Consider the following 13,203-nt stretch of genomic DNA (forward strand, 5'->3'; position numbering starts at 1 on the left):
AAGAAGACCAAGAAGAACAAGAACAAGAAGAAAGATCTCCACTTTCAAAGATGAAGAGAGCTTTTGTTTAAACTGTTATAATCCCTAAAGTGGGCCCCATAAACTGATATGGTCCTCAATAACAGTTTTGGGAAAACTGAGGAAGGGATTTTTACATAGTGATCAGATTTCCATTTCCATTCACACTTCATTAACTACATCAGCATGCTGCATATTCATAGCCCTTTATGCGTTATTCAAAATCATCCCCACCAACCTGTAAATCGAAGTTTTTTGTGGCGCCATCCCTGTCACCTACTGCCTGATCAATAAATTCCTTCCCTGGAGTTCTGGCTACCTTCATCCAGATAGGATAATCCAAGAGCTTCCTGATTACCTTTTTACTATTCTCTGAGTTAGTTACATGATCAAAAGCTTTTTACATCACCATGCTGTAGTCCAAGAAAAATATATTTATCACACTACTATTTCTGAATTTTGTTAATAACTAAAAGCATCTATATTCATACGGCGAAGTTTTCCAACATGATGCATACAGCATTCATTTTAATATTTGCAAAAAGCCAATACTATACTAGGTACCTATAACAGAGCTCGAGTCAGCCCCAGCTGTGGCTGCCCTGAACACAAAGGAGACGCAGAGCAGCACGGTCCAAACCAACTCCTTTATCAGCAGAGCCTGCAGGGGATGAGGCTGAAGCAGCCCTTCAGCCAGCTCTCCAGGAGCTTTGCCTCCTCCTCTCCCATTGCCAGCGGGGTTGCAGCACCTGCACAGCCCAAGCCCCTCCCGCCACCTTCTCCAGAGCACGGCTCCAGTGCCACCAGCCTGCCCGGACAGCACCAGCCCTGCCCCGAGGGCTGCTGAGGAAGGTGCTGGCACACGGGATTCTCCACGCGGGGCATTCCAAAGGCTTTTGCTCAACAGCGAGGCCAAGGGCAGGAGCAGCTCCTGCCGGGGATGAGGCCTGGAGGAAGGGCAGCAGCCCCAGGCACCTGAGCAGGAGCAGCTGCCCTGGGCAGAGACACAGCACCCCCGAGACAGGGAGTGAAAGCACTGCCTGAGCCCCAGGCCAGTCGGGTCACTGCTTTCCTGAGCCCGGAGGCACAACAGCTCCGGCTGGAGAACAGCCTCAGTTGATCCAGGAGGCTGCAGTGAGTAAGGGAAGGGTGACACCCAAAAGCCAAGCAGCCCAGCTTGCAGAGGTCCCGCAGCCCTTTCTCCGAGCAGGACAGCACCTTGCTGCAGGAAAACTGCTTCTGGGGGCACTGTCCCTTGTTGGGATTACGGGTTTGTGTCTTCAAAAGAGCAGAGCAGCCGTTGGTTGCTGCGAAGTTGTTGATTACAGGAGCACATCGGTGTCAAATGCAAGAGTCTGAAGCTGTAAAGTCCGTGTTAAAGCTTTCAGCACAGAGTCCTGAATAGAAGCAGCTCTCTGGTACAAAGTCCTGGGCAGAGGCAGGAGCAGCAGTTCTCTGGTACAGAATCCTGGGTAGAGGCAGAAGCTACGACCTGGTACAGAGTCTCAAGCAGAGGCAGAAACTGCAGTCTGGTACCAAGTCCTGAGTAGAGGGAAAAGCTCCCTGGTCTTTCTTCTTCTCCTCTTCTTCCTCTTCTTTTATGTGGTGGTAGTGATGATGAAGATGGTGGAGGAAGAGAGAGAGCGCGCCCCTCCCCAGTGCACGGGTTTTTATTGACAAATTACCCAATGAGCTAAAAACACAAAGCATTTCTTCTAAACCTATTAGAATTATGGTTCTATAACAATAAAGTTTACGTGTAATTTACACATGTAGCCTATCTGTTCTATGTGAAAAATGTAAGTAGTATTCTTACTATGTTTTTATTATGTCTAAAACTATGGTTTTGAGCTCTCACTGAAACTTCTTTAGAAACTTGGATTTTACATCAGATTCTAAGCCTTTTGCTGTTCAAGGCACTTAAAGCATACTTTTACTTACTTAAAACTAAGATTTATAATTTACTTCATATCTATGCAACTTAATACTATTTCTGCTTACTTAAAACTAAAGCTGGCACCTCTATTTTATGTCTCTGTGGCTTTATTAGGAAATTTTATTTAAGAAATTCATTTTTATTAAGAAATTTAATTTTAAAATTAATGTACTTTATCATCTCTAAAAAGTTTAATTAAATTCCTGCACACAGTTCTCTCTCTGAGGGACTCAGAGAGCCCAATGTTTTCACACTCCACCAGCCCCTTCTTGTCTCACAGCAGCTGAGCCAAGGAGTGCTTTGAGTGCTGCCTTTGCCCTTGCCCTGGCCCTTGGGCTCAGGTTTGGCCACCAGGCTGATCACCCAAAGGAGGGGTTTGGTTTGGCTCTAGGACAAAGCAGAGGGAAATTTTTATGGCAAGAAGGCAGGAGGATTCTGGCTTTCTCATGAAGTGAGGGAATTGCAGAGCGATGGCTGCAGTAATGTGCCTTATTTCACCAGATTTGGGAACAATTGGATACCATTGTCTTCATTGGGCTTGACAGCGTTGTCATTGCAACTGCATGTTGTGGAGAGCCTGGTACAAAGTTCTCCTAAACTGCAAAGCTGCTGTGATTCTTCCTTCCCATGGATGTGGCCTAACGCCTGTCCAGCTCGGCCAGTGCTTCCCACTTGGTAATTCTGTGCCACGCCTCAGGGATTTCTCCTTTACCCTCAAATTTCTTATTGTACATAGCTTCCAGCTGTGTCCTGAAACGAGACACAAACCATTTCCAGTAGGCCTGCATGGATGAATCGGGAAGAATTCTCCAAGTGGAAACAGGAGGTCCTGCATCCCGGTATGTTTTGTAAGGGAACCACGAGCCACCAGGAAATTTGAATCGGCAGTCACTTGCAACAAGACTGGAACAAATATCAATGACCAGGTTGTTTGTCCCATACCATTTGAATCCTGTCAAAGCTTCTGGGCGATGGAAGACCAGCTGATGGTCTCCATCGTGATTCCACATGGTGTTTGTGCAGACAGCCCCACAAAAAGGACACTGCTCCCAGCACCCTGAAAAATGCTCCGCCAGGATGGTGTGAGGCTGCTTTGAAAATGAGTTCATGTCAGCATCAGCCAATTCTTTCAGGAGCCTGTCCCTCAGGTCATCCAGAGCTTTTGCCATGGCGCTGCTCAGGAACTCAATGTCTGTGACCTCCTGGTGCTCGATGCCCTTCAGGTCACTTCTGGGCAAGTAGATCATCTCTGCCAGCTCACTACAAAATTTATCCAGCCAAAAAGAGATTTTGTCTTCTCTGTCTACATTGTCCTTGACAATTTGGGTTGATACAGAAACAGCTGACAGGATGTTTCCATAGAGAGATTCAAGGGAGGAATTGAAAAACATCCCCAGCCGCTTACTCCCATCTAAACAATAACTCTTAACTTTTCTCTCAATGTAACTCTGAAAAAACTGTTTTGGAAACTTAAGGTACTGTTTGAAATCCTCAAAATTTTCTTGTTCTGCCAGGTATCTCAGGATGCAAACTTCCAGGTCAGCTCTGCTGCCCCTGAAATCTGGGAATTTGCTCTTCATGTCCGCAGAAATGGCTTTAGCCGTCCTCTCAAAGACTGCCCGGCGAAGAGCTGGTTCAATCTTGTCACAAAGGAAAACAGTAAAAGTTGTGATTGAAGTGGCTCCTTGGCAGGAAATCTGGAAACATTGGAAGAAATCTTCTCTCTTGTTGCTCAGGTACACGACTGGGTCATTTGCCTTTTGGAATGCTTTGTGCATGGATTTAAACCTTTCTGCTGCCATTTTGCACAGATACAGAGACAAATCCATGCTGTACTCTCTGTTAAAAGTACATTTTGCATTGCTGGGGATAGAGTTCACACCTTTCTGCACTTCATTGAGTATTTCATGAATGAAATTTCGACTGTAATCCCGTTTCTCCTGTTCCTTCTTATCAATGTTTGCCTTCACACATGCTATGATGTTGTCTGTGATGTGCTGAAAGTTGATCACATCATCATCGCAAATGCTCCTGATATCTGGGAAAAAGCGTAAATACTTTTTCTTTGTGATGTGTTTCTCCATGTCAAAAGAAAATCCTCTGCCTTTGGGAAATGATCTGATCTGTGCATGGAAACCTGGCTCCTTAAAGTGCTCTAGAAGGACATCTTCGATTTCCGCATCAATATCCACCCGCTCCGGCGGACGAGCGGCACGGGACACTTCAGCAATCCAGTTGTTCCAGACATGAGTAAAGTTGTCCTTCAGTTCTCTGTCACTGAGGCTCTTCCCTTTCAGAGTCACAGCCAGCTCCCTACTCCTTTTCAGGAGCTCAGCTTCATATTCCAATTTCCTTGAATCCAGTTTATTCTGCTCCTTCTGTAGCTCAGTAAGATTCTCACATTTCTTTTTCGTTTCATGAAGAAGAGTCTCTTTGAGTTCTTTCAGCTTCAGCTCTGTGCTTGATTTCCACTGGACCAGTGTCTCATGGTCTTTGTCTTCCCTGAAATACTTTTCCATTTCTTTCTCAATGGCATCACTTGTCTCTTTCACCAGCCCGTTAAGGTGTTCTCTGGTGACATGCTGCAAGTCTCCATTCCGAATTTTGTTGTTCAGTCTCATCTGTACATCTAAGAAGTGACTCCGCAGCCTCCAGGTCCACTGACTGAAGGCACTTTCCAGTTTCCTGTACGCAGCAATCTCCAGGGAATTCTTGAAGCTGAAAACAAAGTTTTCATTCACCAAAGCATTCCAGAGGTCACCAATACGATCTTTCAGGCTCGAGAGCGTCAAAATGCTGCGCTGCGACTGCTGCTCGGCAGCCTGGAGGATTTTGCTCTTCAGTTGCTGGACGTTCTGGCTGTAGGTGGGGTTGGGTGGTGCCATCGGGGGGTTTCCTTCCCACAGGTGAGCAAAGTAATGAATGTGGGTGTTCACATCAAAGCCAATGACGTCACTGAAGGAGGAGATGTCACAGAACTCCTGCTGAGCAGCTACCACGGTCATTTCATCCAGCTTTTGTTGCAAACGCCTTTGTCCTTCCATGTTCTGCTCCTTGGCAGTTGCTTCTCCCACATTTTGGTGCACAAAGAGGCAGCTTGGGGAAAGTTTGACTTTCTTCATCCTCAGGAAAGCCTGCACGGCGATCTGGAGAACATCTTGCATTTCTGACGGATTTTCTCCAAAGATATTGATCACGGTCAAGTTGCCAACACCAATGACAAAGGTGGCTAACTCATTGTCATGGTTCAAGGACTGCTTATTGACCATCTCGATGGCACGAAGTCCCTCTGTGTCAACCACCATCACAAAATCAAAGCCCAGGTCTTGCTGCAGCTCCTGGCCCACTGGGATGAGCTGCATGAAGGCTCCGCGGGTGCATCTCCCCGCGCTGACGTTGAACTGCAGACCAAACATGGCATTCAGTAGGGTGGACTTGCCTGTGCTCTGGATGCCGAGCACGGAGAGCACAAACACTCGTTTGTCCCCCAGCCTCTCAATCAAGCTGTCAAAGATTGCTCCCACCCAGCGCAGGGGCAGGTAAGAAGCGTCCCCATCCATCAGCTCCACAGGATAGCCTGAAACCATAATCTCGGCTGCAATTTCCGGCAGTTTGGCAAAATTGTCTTTCTTGGAGTTCATCAATTCCAGAGCTTCATAAATCTGCCCTACTTCTCTCAGGAGGTGCTCCAGGCCGATGGATGAATCGTTGATTTCATCAGAGACAGCATCCAAGCGACTCAGCAATGGAGCATTTGCTTTGGGTTTTTTGTTGCTTTTCTTTACTGACAGGATTTCAGTCCATAACTTGTGATAGTCTCTCTTCAGTTCTTCAAGGCGACCACAGGACAGCTCGTCCATAAAGATCTTCATCCACTGCAGGAAATATTTCTTGGTATCTGCTGTCTGGGCCTGGAGAAAGCCAAGGAATGATTTCATCAGCGGGTTGAGAGGGAAAGCTTGCTTAAGTTGCTTTCTTCTTATTGCTTTCTTCTCGTTCTCAATTTGGCTGCGATGATGCTCAATGCTCTTGTTCCCCTTCTCCTGCAAGCGAGTGAGTTCTTTGTCCTTTTTGCACCACTGGTACCACAGTTTTCCTTGTAGTGGCAGCAGCTGGGATTTGATCTCAGACAGCTTCTCTTTCTTCAGAAGGTCCACCAGCTCCTTTGCCTTGGTTTTGGCTGTCACACACGCGGGTTGATCTGCATCCACCACGAATCCGTGCTGGCGAGCTTTATCTGCGCAGGCGTCCAGGCTGAAACGTGGATTCGACCCTTCCAGGAGATCCCTGATAATTTTGGTCAGCTGGACCATCACTTCTGCTTCGTTCCTGTTCTTGATCCCTATTGTTATGGTTTTGCTGGATTGTCCAGTTGCAATGTTCTCTTTTTCTGTGAGAAGACAAACCAACGGCCTTTGTGACTGCCAGAGGTCCTGCAGAAGCTTTTTCCCCCTGTTATCCATGTGCTCTGAATCGGACACAAGAGCCACGTGGACAGCAGATATGTCCTGCAGGAACTGCAGCTGTGCTCCGTGATCCCTGGCGTCTCCATGCAGGTTACAGAAAGCCACGCAGCAGTCAAAGGTGTCATCAGGGCTTCCACGGGGGCAGTACCAGGCGATCTCCACCACCCCTTCCATCAGCAACCGCTCTCTGGTGCTGCCTCTGCAGTGGCGGTGGAAGAAAGTGTCGTGTTTGCGTTTGCTCAGCAGAGCGTTCAGGAGCTGAGACTTGGAAGAGGAGGCCGAGCTGCCGATGCGGATGAAGGACACGATGGGTGTCTGTGCCTGGAAGATGAGTTTGTTGTTGTAACTCTTTGTTCGGGCCTGAATTCCTGAGCTGTCCACCTCTTTCCAGCTCCTTTGGATTTGGCTGAGGGCGTAGAGCAGGAACTCGATGTGTGAAGTGCACGGGTTGGGCAGCAGCAGAGGCAGCGCCAGTTGGCAGAACGCCAGCTTGGTTGCAAGGGACTGTCTCAGGAAGTCGTCGGCACAGTGGAAAATGGCCATCTGCAGGTCCATGGGGTGCACATGGCCATCCCTGCTTGCACGTTCTGGGGCTGCTCCCATCAAATGATCAAGGAAATTTTCAAAGGAGTCTGTTTGTTGGTCCTTCTGCTCTTGGGTTTCTGGCATGGGTGCAAGGCCTGGGTTGTTCTCTTCCCAACAAGTCAGGTACCTCACCTGGTAATCCACAGTTAACAGCTTTTGCAAGAAGTATAATGGCAGTTCCTTGTCCTTGCTGGGCTGGCTGTCCTTCAGGTTTATCTTGCAGATGGTGCGGAAATCTTCCATTCCCATTTTTCTTGGGTAGTGACTTTTGAGTCCAAGGCGCTTGAGCAACTGGAGGAACTCCTGGTTTGCAATGGCTTCATTTGCTTTGCTGTCAGAGATGGACTGGGACTGACTGGGTGGCTCAGGTGTTGGAAAAGTGTCTTCCAGGTCTGTGAGTATGTTCTGGATCTTCTCTTCATCCCATCTGTCATCCAAGCACGCACTGACCAAGGAATGCAAGTCCCGTTCCAGCATCTCCCAGTCCGTGCCTGCACTGTGCTTTTGGAGGAGGTTCTTTATCTGTGTGGACCACAAGTCTCTCATGTGTTCTTCCATGAATACTAAACGCTCCCTCTTCTGCTCAGGGGACAGCTTTTGACTTTCTGGTGTCACAGTCAGACCCATCAGCAGAAGGGAGGCCTCAGCTCTGTCAGCATCTTGCTCCTTCAGGTTCGTGTACTCCTCATGTGCTTCTTTCATTTCTTTGGCCATGTACTGAATTTCTGGGTGTCCAAGGAGGTACTGAAAATTGCTGCTTTCCACCTGGTACCCTGTGCTGGTGGCAATCAAGAGCACCAACAGTTCCAGGTCCTTCTCAGCCCGTTCCTGGAGAGACTGGAGTAAGGAATAAATGGCAAGGCTGCTGGTCAGGGTGGCTTTCATCTTTGCTTCATGAACAGCAGAAGCAGAGCTTTCTGGTGCGTAGGTGACAGCATAGATGTGCTCCTTCATTTGCTGCAGTGTTTTGATCAGGCCTTCAAGCTCAGAGATTTTGGGAGGTCTGGGAAGCGAGTGCTCAGTCCGGAAGACCCATTGCATAACAAAGGAAGCCTCAGGGAAGTCCTTGACAGCGTAGATATGAGGATCCAGGAGGATTTTCAACATTACCTTGATAGAGGTGGTGTTTTCTGGAGGTGACTCCTGGCAGCTCCGCACGATGTTCACCAGGAAGTCCTGCAGGGCTTTGTGTGACAGGCACACGTTGATCCACACGCTGTGGTTCTTGGTTTTTGCATTCAGATCATCTTTGAGCTCCATCAGCACAAGCAGCTTCTTTTCATCCACCGTCACCTCCCAGGCCTTCACAGTCTCCATGAAATCTCTGGCCTCTTGCACTGCACTGCCCAGTTCCTCTCCAAAAATGGTGCCATCGCTCTGATTTGTCAGTGCTTTGTACGCATCCCTGAGGGCTCCGCTCAACTGACCAACAGACTTAAAATCCCCACCGTGATTGCACAGGATGACATCCCACACTGGGATCAGCTCAAAGCCGCGGTCGATAACGCACCACGTTGTGTTATCAGACACGAGCCCCGTTTTCCACTGAGGAAGAGAAGTTGTGTCTGCTGGGCCCCCTGTGTTGACCACGTAGAGCTGAATGGCTGTATGGGAACTCTCTCCGGCTCTTCCCAGGACAGAAGCTTGTGAGGTGGACGTGGAAACATCCACAGTCCCTCCTACACTAGCCCCAAAGCCACCCCAGCTGGCCCCGACAAAGCTGTTCAGTGCTTGAGACGTTTGTCGCTTCACCTCCTCCCGCTGCTCGGCTCGGAATCCTTCTGTGTATGCCTTCCACCAGAATATCCCCCCAAAGTGGAGAGGACCCTGGTTTATGTGGGATCCAAATCTGCTGAAGAAGCTCTCACACATCTTCAGAAAAATGGGGTTGTCTTCTTTCCTCGTGAAGCCCAAAATCTGCTCCATGTCTTGCAGCTCCCGCAGAGCCGCATCGGAGAGGTGAAGCTGTTGCCTTTGGAAGTAGCAGGAGGCCAGGGGGATGTACTGGTACTTGGTGGTGCAGAAGTAGCTCTGCTCAGAGTGGGACTGTTGGGTGTCCTGGGACTGCGAGGAACTGCTCTGATTTACATTCTGTCCCAGATTAATCCCCCAGAATGAAAATTTGGAAGAAACGCTCATGCTGAACCCCAGCTGCTCCATGGACTTGGTGAAAGTGGATTCTGCAGCAGAGGAGGAGAACTCTTTCCTCTCAAGCACCGATCCTTGCACTGGCCCGGCAAGCTGGAACTCCTCAGGAACCCTGAGGAGCTGCTCTCGCCTTGCCAGCACATCTCCAGCTCTGCTGGTTCTGTAGATGCCCTGCAGGGCCAGTCCCCCTGACGCCTGCCTCAGCACCTCGGTGTCAGGGATGTTCTCCCTCCTGTCTGCTGACAACTCCTGCTGCTGCTCCAGCTTCTTATGGATGCTCTCCAGCATTTGCGCCAAGGGCTCCTTTGGTGATGGCCAGAACTCTTTGGGAATCTCCATGGCTCGCCACAGAGCCTCTGCTTGCTCCCTCAGTGCATCCTGGCTGTGGCTGTTGAGCATTTCTGTCAGATCTTTCAGGACTTGTTTGGCCACTTCTTGCCTTTGCTTTGTCTTCTCCAAGCGCTCTTTCTGCTGCTCTTTAGAGGCTGTTTTGTCATCTGTTATTTTCAGGAGTTTCTGGAGCGCCTTTTTCTCCCAGGGGTGCCGTACCTCACACTCCAGCTTGAGGTAATCTTTATATTCCAGATGTTGCAAGGCTTCTCTGCACTCGATTCCGTGGATCTGCGACACTTTGGGCAGCCAGTACTCAGCATCCAGTCCTTCCTTCTGAAACGCCTCTGCCAGGAGCTGTGCCTTTGCATCCTCCTCTTGTGTGTCCTCCTGCGAATCCATGGCTGTGGAGGAAGAAAAGAGATCTTCCTGAAGGTGTTGTCAGAGGCCCCGGCCTCCTGGCAGAGGCTCTGGGCTTGCTCCCACCCGGCTGCTGGAGCCTGGCCTGGGATGGCACAAGAGCCAGGGTCTCCTTCCCAGCAGCCTGGATGTGCGTGCTGCTTTCCTGTTTGCAGGATCAACCCTGAAGATGAGCGTGGATCCCAGAGACAACACAGAGACACAGAGATACGCATGGGGACACACAGACAGACACACTGACACACGCACAGACACACAAACACAGACACACACAGACACAGATGCCCACAGAGACACACAGACACAGAGGGACACACATAGACTTGGATGGGTGTCCTCCGTCATCTGCTGCTCATTACCACAGAGGGTCTCGTTAGGCACCTGACCGTTGGTGGTCATCTCAGCCACGGCCATCACGGAGCCACTGAGCTTGAAATCTCTGGTGGCAGGAGGAAAAGTTCCTGCAAACCTTCAGCCCTGGCCTTGAGGTGAGCAGACTTCAGGCTGCTCAGGGGAGAGTTTCAGAGGGCCCCAGGGAAAGGGCTCTACAAGGTGCTGGAGTCCTGTCTTGGGGATGGTCCTTATCCCACAGCCAGGCTGGTTTTGGTTTTGGTTTGTGTCTGGAGCTGTCGCTGTTTCCACCCTCCCCTTCTCCCCCAGCCCACTGAGGAACATCACGATCGCTGAAGGGTGGCCCAGGACTGTGTGTGGGGTTGGGGCCAGGGGCTGCTCTTCCTTCCAGCAGGGGTGACCAACACAGGGGCCATGCAGCACAGCGTGTCTGACCTGAAATCCTCTTGCCCTATGGTTTTTTTTCTTTTGTTCCCCTCCTGTTTTTTTTTTTTTCCTAGCTTCAGCACTGTGACCAGGGCTTGCCAGCTTGCTTCTCTGCTCCTCAGCTACATGGGAGCCCAGAGCCGGGAGCACCCCCAAGCCCACCAGGCCTGCCCTCAGGACCAGCCATCACCGGTGAGCCGTTCAAAGGAGCAATCCCCCAGCCAGCCCCCTGTACTTCGGAGTGTTTTGCTGCACTCCAGTTTGCCATCCCGGGTCTGCAGTGGCACTGAGAGCTGTGCTCCCTGTGGGCTGTGCAGGGGAAGCCAACTCTCCTGTCCCCTGCGCCACAGCCGCCGTTGCCAGCGGAGAGGCGCCACAGCGCCCCCTGCAGGTGTGGAGGAATCATCGCACCCACCCTGCCCGGCCGGGAGCCAGCATTGCCCCTGCTGGCCGTGCCTGGAACTGCACGAAGGACAGCCACTATTCAGGTGAGAGACAAGGCAGGGATGGTGTAGGACATGGAAAGACAGAAACTTCCACAGATACTGAAGGGTTTGATTTGCAGCCTTGGAAGAAGCTTGGATTGATGTAAAAATAAAATTACACAGTAAGCAAAAAAAAAGTTATAAACTTATGTTCCTAGAGCTGTAGGTAAGAATATGCCTTAAGTAAATAAGAAACTGTATTGGATAAGATGGTGAAGGGTTTTGTAGTGTAGTAATGTAAGCGTATAGGGTAAGCTGGGAGTTAGCGCGTGTGTGTACATGTTATAGTAGCCCATTGGATAAAAAGTACACACAGTGCAGCAGAATTAAGTAAAGGTGATAGGCTGGAAAAACAAAATTAACTTCTTAACAACTTTCCATTGGATCAGAATGTTATCTAATGCCTTGTAACAAAGAAACTTGTGCTTATTTCGAGCTATGGCTAAATTCTTGCCCCTCTATTATCTCACAGCCTTTGAGGCTGTGACAACATAAAGTCCAGCCCAGTCAGCCACACCCTGAACCTGCCCCAGGCACCCTCGGCAGTCCCTGTCAGCTTCCCATTGCTGCAGGAGCAGGGAAAAAGCCCCATGCGACCGTGTCAGTGCCCGCAGAGAGGCACTAAGCACATTCAGGGCTGAACTCGGGATGCAGCTCCTCACTGGAAGCAAACGAGGGAAACAGCAGGGCTGGCAGGAGGACCTGCCCTGGGAATGCCTGCTCCCCGTTCCATGGGAACAGCCCCCCGAGAGCGTTTTCCGCAGCCCTGTCCCTTGGAAAAGGGCTCTGGGAACACCGACACCTCGATGGGGCTGTGCCAGGGACCAGAGCGCTCTGGGTGGCGACGCTCAGGCTGTGAGAGAGGAGAATGCCACCCTCCCTGCACGGGGAGGAAAAGGAAGAACCGACTCCGGGCCGGGGGACAGAGCAGGACGTGCCGTGCCTGCCCCTCATCCCCACGGAGCTGCCCTGCTCCCGAGGAGCGGCTCGGGGGCCGGGAACCCCCCCCCCCCGGCATCGTTGCCGAGGCTGCTGCCGTGCGGGGAGCGCAGCCATCCGGCCCCAGCTGTGAGCCCGGACCCCTCCCAGCTCAGCCCCCGCAGCGCACACGGCTCCCCGAGCTCCCCCAAAGCGGCTGCCAGCCAAGGCGGCTTCCTGCAGCCCAACGCTCGGAGCGCACCCCGCCCGCCCGCTGCCCTCAGAGCCCTCTTCCCCTGCCCTGCCGTCTCCGCAGCCGTGGCGAACGCACGGAGCAGGAGGCAGGAGAACAACCAGATCCCGCTCCCTGCTGCTCCCTGCTCCCAGCCCACAGCGCACCCCCAGGGCCCGACCTTCTCCCTCCGTGTCCCGCAGCTCCCGGGATGGGAGAAGTCCAGCACAGCCCCGGCTCTTCTGGAGGGTTCTGCTTTCTCTTTTATCTGGTGGGAAGTGGGAAGCAACCCCTACTTTCCTGCAAATCGGCTGTTTTCCTGTAAATCACATGCTTTCCTGCAGCAGTGTAAAAGCGACACTGATGATGCCTGGTTTGGGGTGAAAACTATTTTGGTGAGAGATGGGCTAGAGAATGTTGGAGGTCTTTTGCAACCCTAGCGATTCTATGATTCCATGAAGGGCAATAGAAGCAGATACCTTCTCCTTCTGTGTCCCGCAGCTCCTGTGATAAGAGAACTCCAGCACAGCTCCTCTTTATCCACCTCTGGCTCTTTTGGAGGGAGCTGCTTCTCCTTTTATGGGGGTGATGGGAGAGCAGCTTCTGCTTTCCTGTGAATCATATGTTTTCCTGTAAATCCTGTTTTCCTGCAGCAGTGTGAAAGTGAAACTGCTGCTTGCCTGGCTTGGGGTGAAAATGATTTGGTGAGAGGTGAACTCGATGTTGGCAGTCAGCGTAGAATCCCTAATGATTCTGTGATTCCCTGAAAGGCAGCAGGAGCTGGGCAAAGCCTGGGGGTTTGACCGGTGAAATAGTCCTTGGAGAGGAAACCCCAGTTCTTCAGTGAGAAAAGCGCCCACAAAATACTGCCTTAGACCACAACACTCT

At 50.9% G+C, this 13,203-nt stretch overlaps 1 protein-coding gene across 1 annotated transcript; it reads right to left on the reverse strand.

Moving 5' to 3' along the window:
- Positions 1 to 2,592: 2,592 nt before the first annotated feature.
- LOC134041538 (interferon-induced very large GTPase 1-like) lies at positions 2,593 to 12,828 on the reverse strand. The gene is made up of 2 exons (XM_062488359.1): positions 12,795 to 12,828; positions 2,593 to 9,887 (listed from the first exon to the last, which is right to left on the reverse strand). The coding sequence occupies exon 2, from the start codon at positions 9,883 to 9,885 to the stop codon at positions 2,593 to 2,595; it is 7,293 nt and encodes a 2,430-aa protein (XP_062344343.1). The 5' UTR covers positions 9,886 to 9,887; positions 12,795 to 12,828.
- Between the last annotated feature and the right edge of the window lie 375 nt (positions 12,829 to 13,203).

The sequence above is a fragment of the Cinclus cinclus genome, chromosome 3 (genome assembly GCF_963662255.1).
Source record: "Cinclus cinclus chromosome 3, bCinCin1.1, whole genome shotgun sequence".
Taxonomy (NCBI): Eukaryota; Metazoa; Chordata; class Aves; order Passeriformes; family Cinclidae; genus Cinclus; species Cinclus cinclus.

What these genes read in the sequence shown, in the direction of transcription:
- LOC134041538 (XM_062488359.1), bottom strand. Translation starts at nt 9,885, where the DNA reads ATGGATTCGCAGGAGGACACACAAGAGGAGGATGCAAAGGCACAGCTC.